Source organism: Nicotiana attenuata, unplaced genomic scaffold, assembly GCF_001879085.1.
Source record: "Nicotiana attenuata strain UT unplaced genomic scaffold, NIATTr2, whole genome shotgun sequence".
Lineage (NCBI taxonomy): Eukaryota > Viridiplantae > Streptophyta > Magnoliopsida > Solanales > Solanaceae > Nicotiana > Nicotiana attenuata.
This window is the reverse complement of record NW_017670605.1, coordinates 463133-471922: the sequence shown is the minus strand read 5'-3', so window position 1 is coordinate 471922 and position 8790 is coordinate 463133. Positions and strand designations below refer to the sequence as shown.

The 8790-nt window shown below is 38.1% G+C and overlaps 1 protein-coding gene across 1 annotated transcript; it reads left to right on the top strand.

The window, feature by feature from the left end:
• The first annotated feature begins 2309 nt into the window (after nt 1-2309).
• On the top strand, nt 2310-8195 carry LOC109241444. Its single transcript, XM_019408190.1, has 6 exons — nt 2310-2529; nt 5388-5753; nt 6045-6159; nt 6264-6519; nt 6622-6822; nt 8121-8195. The coding sequence occupies exons 1-6, from the start codon at nt 2310-2312 to the stop codon at nt 8193-8195; spliced, it is 1233 nt and encodes a 410-aa protein (XP_019263735.1).
• The last annotated feature ends 595 nt before the right edge of the window (nt 8196-8790 follow it).

Below are 8790 nucleotides of genomic sequence, written 5' to 3'. Positions count from 1 at the left end.
AAAATTCTGATGTTGGAGACTCTACCTTTATCCGTATTCTTGGTTCTTCAGCGGACACTAACTTGTTCGGAATTGAGGCATAGTTATGACTGATGTAATTTGATCCTCCGGCCATGAGGTATACAAAATGGGAAGGTAGAAATTGAAAGAGCTAGAAGGCAGAAAGTTGAGATTGAAATAATAGTTGTATTATTGGAATTGTTGTTGAGAGGTTATCAATGTTTTCAACTATAAATAGGCATTTGGGATGGGAATTAAGAACTTATAACGTGGATTAAAATATTCCACACGCTATTGATCCCACAAAATATATTAGCGTTCACATGAAAATCGATCAAAATATTATAAAAATCAATTTAGCAATTTTTATAATTTTTATATTTACAGCAGAAAGACAATCAATGCGAAAACCCTAAGCAATTGGAATTGGTAATTAAGCACTAAGCAACACGGTTTCAATTAACAAATATATAAGTATGTAAATCAATAAATGCTTCCAGGTTAGCATATGGTGGCTTAAATACTCAAAAGGACGATATCTAAAATATTCGAGGCAAACGAGTTCTTAATTTATTTATCATCGACGTGCAAGAATATGCTAAGATTTGCTTAATAAGATTTTAAGATCTAGATCGACGTGCAATAGAATTATTACTCCTTCCATCTCAAATTATCTGTCATGTTTCTCTATATACGGTCCTTAAAAACATAAATTAGAAGGGCTTTTTGACTATTTTATCCTTATTTATGTCTTAAGATATAACTATCTTCATTGAATATATATTCAATTTATGCGCCATCTCCATCTTCAAAAACAATTACTACTAAAGATAAAATAAGAAAAAAGAAATAATTTTATCTTGAACTTTAAAATGACAAATTATTTGAGAAAACTATTTTTAGAAACCATGACAAATAATTTGAAATGGAAGGAGTACGTGATGCTTGCCATTTTTGGATTTTTTTGAGAAGAGAGCCGTGGGAAAAAGAAAGAGGGAGAGAAAAGTGGCAAGCTTGAAGCATAAAATTAAGAAACCTTATATTCTTTATGTTGCTATGTTTGGTAATCATGTGTAAATATTTATAATAGGGGTAATTAGGCTCCTATTTTCACAAAACTTGGTACTGATTTTTATTGAAGGCACTTGACTAGCGTCGTCTATTTGGAAACAGCCTCTTTACCCAAGGGTAGGGGTAAGGTCTGCGTATACACTACCCTCCCCAGACCCCACTAAATGGGATTATACTGGGTTGCTGTTGTTGTTTGTTTGTTTGTTTGCACTTGGCTAGCGTCGAAATCTCAAGGTGGATTAACTAAGTTTGAAAAGAAAAAGTTCGAAACAAATATTCTCTTGTTTCATCTTATATAAAGTAAGTTTGACTAGAAAAGCTTAAAGAAGAGAATTTTTCTTAGAACTTGTGCATATCATGAAATCCTGTCTATAAAAATATGCTATTATATATAAAATAGGAAATTCAAATAAATTATTTTTAGATTGTATTGGGGAAAAATAAATATTATACGTGGAATTAATTATGTGGCTGACATGGCAAGACACGTGGATCATTAGAAAAGTGACAGCTAGAGAAGAGTACTTAAAGAGATGCGAGTCTTAATAGTTACGAGCAAAACGTCTAAAAGACAAGAAGAAACGGTTGCTCGAGTCTCTTCGTAGTTTGAAGAGACACCAGTGGAGTGAATCAAGACAGCAAAAAGTACAGATTCGTTAATCTTCAGTTAATGAGCATGAATGATTAGAAATGTTACAAAATCTTCACGAAACAGTTACAATTGCCAATTATAATATTTCATTAATGTCATCAAATGCTCATAATGACTCGATTAAGAGAAGGAAGAGACGTTGTACCTAGAAGTAGCTATAAAAGGAAGTGAAATGTCATTTGTATGTATACGTTCTGATTATTACTGGAATACACTTATTTACTCTTGCTTTATATTGATTGCTTTGCTATTTCAAACTCTAATTTTCCTTTCTCATCACAAAAATATTCCTTTTCTTGATTAGCAGTAACCCGAGTACTTCTAATATTAAGCTTTGACCGAAATTCCTATTTTTTGGTTAAACAAATTGGTTCCGTTACCGGGAATCTGATAATCTCTTTTACTTTCCAAATCAATTCTGCCAAAAAATCATGTCGAACGTCAACGACAACAACCTACAAAACCAACAAAATCAGCAACATCAGTTGAATCAGCAAAATCAACAAGGTGATGAAACTCAGTCCCCTCACACTAAAACTCTCCTCGACAATCTCGAGAGGTGACTCCTGACAGATCCGAATCGAATATGAATGACCAACATGAGAACGATCAAGCTATTGATGCAGCATTGAAACAATTAATCGCCGAACAGGTCAACAATGCTCTCCAAGCTTTTGTCAATAGGTTGCCAACTATACCACCAACTCCACCTCCAAACAACATTGCAACCATAGAGAATCCACGCTCGGGACTTGCTAATTCAGGCAGCGGAGGAACTCCTAGCAAATCTCGCGATGGAGGGCCAGGTATCCCAGTTAATTCTGATTTACAAAGTTTAGTACTAACTTTGCAGAAATAGCTCAAGGAGCAAAATGATCGCATAGAGCAAATACCCGGTGTGCCACTTATAATCAAAGGAGTAGATATGGAAAACTATTCTCAAACAACCTTGGAAGCCATGTGCCGCTCCCTTGCCTATTCCAAAAAAGTTTAAGATGCCTGATATCCCAAAATACGATGGAACAACTGATCCACGAGATCACGTAACCGCATTTACAACTGGTGTGAAGGGCAACAACTTGACCAAGCAAGAGATCGAATCAGTATTGGTCAAAAAATTCGGTGAAACCCTCACGAAGGGAGCACTGACATAGTATTCTCTTTTACCTGAAAATTCCATTGATACTTTTGCTGAGCTTGCAAATTCATTTATAAAAGCATATTCGGGAGCTCAAAACGTTGAAAAAGGATGGAAGACATTTTCAAAATAAAACAAGGAGATACGGAGTTACTCAGGGAATTCGTAGACGGGTTCCAGCGTGAGAGGATGATGCTGCCACGTGTACCTGACAATTAAGCGGCTATGGCATTTGCCAGTAAGTTAAATGAAAAAAAACTCGGAAGCCACGAGAAGACTCAAAGAAAGCTTACGATAATTTCCTACAACAACTTGGAATGATGCTTACAACAGGTATAGCACGAAGCTGCGGATAGAAGAAGACACGATCATTATCCTGGAGAGATGAAAGGGTGAGTTCAAGGCAACCAGAAACTGAAAAAAGGTCCGGTAAGAACAGGTACAGACCTTATGTGTGACCAGCAGGAAGGATTCACGTTCGAAAAAAGAAAACCCAAGGTATAATTCCAGATCAAAGGACTGAGATTTGGGTTCGTCATCTCGGTTCGGAAAGGAACGACATACGCGAGATACGCGAGACAATGACGGAAGTTCAAAGGCGAAAATTGGAGGTTACAGTTTTAATGTTAGCACGTCCCAGTTGGTAGCTGTTCTAAGAAGCAATGGAGATAAAGTGCGGTGGCCAAAAGAAATGAGATCGAACCCAAACAGGCGAAACCCTGATTTTTGTGCGAGTTTCATAACGATGACGGTCACAAAACAGCAGATTGCAGACTACTGCAAGGTGAAGTAGAGCACCTATTAAAACAAGGTTACTTAACCGAAATGCTTTGTGAGAAGGGTAAGCAAGCGTATATGAGGAATAGGAAGGAACCACCAAAACCTCCATCACCAAAGAGAACGTTAATGTCATAAGTGGAGGGGAGGAGGTCAACGGCGTAACATATACGGCAGCAAAGAATGTGTCAAAAATCACAGTCACCCACGGGAAGCGAGTTCGCCAAGTTTTGGAAGAAGATAGTATAACATTCGATGATGCAAACATAGACGGCGTGTTGAACCCACATAATGATGCCCTGGTAATATCTTTACTTGTACATGATACTAACGTAAAACGAGTTTTGATTGATCCAGGTAGTTCTGTAAATATCATTCTTTTAAGAGTGGTAAACCAGATGCAAGCCGATGATAAATTGGTACCCAAAGCACGGACCTTGTCTGGTTTTGACAACCCGAGCGTTGTAACTAAAGGAGAGATAATACTCACCACATTCACAGAAGGAGTAGTCAAAGATACTAAATTTCAAGTGATAGACATGGACATGGCATACAATATGATTCTCGGCAGACCGTGGATTCACGAGATGGATGTTGTTCCGTCTACCTTACATCAGGTTATCAAGTTCCCTTCACAATGGGGAATAAGACAAATCCATGGTGATCAATAGGCTTCCCGAAGCATTAACTCAGTGGAAGATTCAAGCGTGAAGAACGACGCTGCAGATGAAAAATAACAATTACAGAATTCAGTTGAGGATTTAGCAACACAAACCTCAACTGAAGATGGACAAACAGATGTAGACTCAAGGCCTGATACTATTCAAGAACCAGAAGAAAATGAAAACATCAANTTCCGTCTACCCTACACCAAGTTATCAAGTTTCCTTCACAATGGGGAATACGACAAATCCATGGTGATCAACAGGCTTCTCGAAGCATTAACTCAGTGGCAGATTCAAGCACGAAAAGCGACGAAAAATAGCAATTACAGAATTCAGTTAAGGATTTAGCAACACAAGCCTCAACTGTAGACGGACAAACAGATGTAGACTCAAGGCCTGATACTATACAAGAACCAGAAGAAAATGAAAACATCAATACAACAATTGAGGAACTTGAAGCTGTGGTATTATTTGTACATTGGCCGGACAGAAAAGTCTACTTTGGAACCAACCTCAGCCCGAAGATGAAAAGTAAGTTAATTGAATTTTTAAAAGCTAACACAGATTGCTTTGCTTGGACGTATTCAGATATGACAAGTATACCACTGGAGGTAATGACCCATAAGCTGAATGAAGATCCAACATATTCACCTGTAAGTGGCGAGTTTGTGTAGACTATACTGATTTGAATAAAGCTTGCCCTAAAGATTCTTTTCCACTACCACACATAGATCAACTAATTGATACTACTGCAGGACACGAACTATTGAGTTTTTTAGATGCCTATTCAGGCAAATGGATCCTTCAGATGAAGAAAAAACTTCCTTTATTACAGACAGGGGGACTTACTGTTATAAAGTTATGCCTTTTGGCCTGAAGAATGCAGGAGCCACGTACCAAATGTTAGCAACTAAGATGTTTCAAGAGCATCTAGGAGAAACCATAAAGGTTTATATCGATGATATTCTAGTCAAATCACAACAAGAAGGGGATCATATTCAACATCTGTCAGATACGTTTCAGATTCTCCGCAAATTCAATATGAAGTTAAATCCCGAGAAATGTGCATTTGGCGTGTCGTCAGGTAAGTTCTTAGGTTTCCTTGTTTCAAACCGTGGAATTCAAGTAAATCCCGCGCAGATTAAAGCTATTGAAGAAATACCGGATATACTCACAAGCAAAAAAAAAGTGCAAAGGTTAACAGGTAGGATAACAGCGTTGGGAAGATTTATTTCTAAATCATCGGAGAAAAGCTTTAATTTCTTTTCAGTTTTGAAAAAGCAAAGTCAATTTGAATGGACTGAAGAATGTCAGCAAGCGCTCAAAAATATAAAAGCATACTTGTCAAACCCACCCTTGTTGGCTAAACCAAAGGATGGGGAAAAGTTGCTCATCTACCTCGCCGTTTCAGAAGTGGCGGTAAGTGCTGTATTAGTTCGAGAAGATAGAGGTAAACAATCTCCAATTTATTATGTTAGCAAGACTTTATTGGATGATGAAACTCAATATCCTCATTTAGAAAAACTTGTGTTAGCATTAATTATGGCATCTAGAAAATTAAGGCCTTATTTTCAATGTCATCCTATCTCCGTGGTAACTGCTTATCCTCTACGTAATATATTGCATAAGCAAGAGTTATCGGGTAGGATAGCTAAATGGGCTATAGAACTAAGTGAATATGACATCATATATCAACCTAGAACTGCAATAAAATCACAAGTTTTAGCAGATTTCGTGGCAGACTTTAGCCCAGGCATGGTAACAGAAGCGGAAAAAGAACAACAGGTCTTTAACGTGTCTAATCCAGGTACTTGGACCCTGTTCACTGATGGTTCTTCAAATGTAAAAGGAGCGAGGTTAGGCATTGTCCTAATCCCACATGCAGGAGAGACTATACGGCAAGCCGTAAAATGCCATCCTATTGCTAATAATGAAGCAGAATATGAAGTTGTGATTGCAGGTTTAGAATTGGCACGAGAGTCAGAATAGAGCAGGTCATAGTCAAAAGCAACTCGCAACTCGTGGTTAATCAAATGCAGGGGACTTATATAGGTAGAAAGGCAAGGATGCAGCAGTATTCGGAAAAGGCACAACATTTGGTAACACAATTCCAAACTTGGAAAATCGTGCAGATACCAAAAGACGAGAATGTTGAAGCAGATGCGTTAGCTAATCTTGCATCCGCTGCAGAAGTGACAAATGAAGATAATGCTTCTGTAATACATTTGTTTCATTCGGCAATCGACCAAGATAAAAATGAGGTAAATTTCAATAATTTAACTTGGGATTGGAGAAACGAGATTGTCAATTTTTTGCAGTACGGAATACTACCTGAGGATAAGAAAAAGGCTCAGTCACTTCGTCGAAAGGCTGCTCGTTACTATTTGGATCGAGGCAATCTATATCGAAAAATGTTTGGTGTCCCTCTAGCAAGGTGTCTCGGACCTTCTCAAACAGAGTACGTGATGATAGAAATACATGAAGGACATTGTGGGAATCATGCCGGAGGAAGGTCCTTGGTAAAAACTTTAATTAGAGCAGGGCATTACTGGCCAAAAATGGAAGAAAAGGCAGAAAATTTTGTGGCCAAATGTGACAAGTGCCAAAGATATGGTAACAACATGCATCGACCGACAGAGTTATTACATCCGATTGTTGGACCATGGCCTTTTATGAAGTGGGGATGGATATTGTGGGTCCATCACCACTAGCCAATGCCAAGGTACGATTTTTATTAGTACTCACTGATTATTTTACTAAGTGGGTGGAAGCAGGTACCTTCAAACAGGTACGAGAAAAAGAGGTCCGGGATTTCATTTGGCAAAACATCATATGTCGGTTCGGAGTTCCAAAAGAAATCATTTGTGATAGTGGCCCGCAGTTCATAGGTGCGCAAATTACAGAATTCTTTCAAAGTTGGCAAATTAAAAGGATTACTTCAACACCCTATCATCTTGTGGCCTATGGACAAGCTGAATCGACAATAAAGTTATTATTAATAACTTAAAGAAAAGACTAGAGGAATCAAAAGGTAAGTGGCCAGAAGTGTTACCCGGAGTCCTGTGGGCCTATAGAACGACAACAAAAACAAGTACGGAAGAAACACCATTTTCACTTGTGTACGGTGCTGAAGCCTTAATTCAGGTTGAAATAGGAGAGCCAAGTACGAGGTACACCCAAGCAACCAAAGAGTCAAATGAGGAGGAGATGCGGGTAAATCTCGATTTGCTTGAAAAAATGAGAGAAACAGCTTTAATAAAGATGGTTGCGCAAAAACAAAATATTGAGCGATATTACAATCGGAAAGCTCATCTTAGATACTTCAAGATTGGGGAATACGTACTCAAGAAAGTTTTTCAATACACAAGAGCAGCTAATGCAGGAAAGTTGTGTCCAAATTGGGAAGGACCTTACAAGGTTCAAGGTATCGCTGGAAAAGGCGCATATGAATTGGAAACCATGGATGGCAAGGTTCTACCTCAAGTTGGAATGTCGTTCATTTGAAGAAGTTTTTTTTTGGTAATTAAAGACTTTTATTTACCAAGTAAATATTTACAGCTTACAAAACTGACTACTAACAACCTTCTGCTGGACATGAAGCCCCAGCATTGAGGTTTCTTCTCTACACCTTAATCTTCTATTACTTCTCTAATGTAGCTCATTCTGGATATCAGTTCATACTTCTCAAATAGGTATCCAATTTTGTACTGTATTGAGCTCTATATGTATCTCTTGTATGATCATTTTCACTATGTTCTGTGCATTGACTTGCTTCTTTTGGAAAATAACATTGTTCCTAGCTTGCCATATATGGTAGATTGCTGCAGCTAATACCATTCTGTACACTTCTGCTCCTGCACTCTTTCCTGCTGCCTTCTTCTCTGTCTACTGAATTTCTTCCTGCCATTCTTTATTCCTTCTCATGATTCCTTGCCAGGCCAGTAGTTTCTGCCATACTTCATTTGAGAATTCACAATCAAAAAACAAATGTTGCACTGTTTCATTCTACCTGTGACACATTATACACATTGTTTCATCTAGTAATCCCCATCTTGCTAATCTCTCTTTACTGGCTAACCTGTCTTGTATAGCCAACCATAGGATAAATATCCACTTTGGTAATCCCTTGTTGTTGCAAATTATTTTCCTCCATGTCACCTTTTGGAAGTCCCCTTGTAGTTCTTTGTACATCTTTGTGGTAGATTATCTATCCATACAGCTCACATCATCTTCTGAGTATCCAGCCTCTTGAAATTGACTTTTGGCCTTGAATAGCTTCTGAATAACCCATGATGCATTCTTTGGTTCAGCATTCCATATGTTGTTATCTTTTATGTAGTACGCATGAACCCACTGAACCCACAGCTTCTCTTTCTTTTTGCAGATGTTCCAGAGTAGTTTGCAAATAGCAGCTTTGTTCCAGAGCTTTATATTTGTGAAGTTTAACCCCCTGCTACCTTAGGTGCACATAGCTTGTCCCAAGCAAT

Bases quoted from the DNA above. Each gene is read 5' to 3' on its own strand.
- LOC109241444 (XM_019408190.1), top strand. From the start codon at position 2,310: ATGAATGACCAACATGAGAACGATCAAGCTATTGATGCAGCATTGAAA. The intron at 2,530-5,387 runs GTATCCCAGTTA...GCGTGTCGTCAG, and splicing joins ATCTCGCGATGGAGGGCCAG to GTAAGTTCTTAGGTTTCCTT. The intron at 5,754-6,044 runs GTAAACAATCTC...ATTTCGTGGCAG, and splicing joins ATTAGTTCGAGAAGATAGAG to ACTTTAGCCCAGGCATGGTA.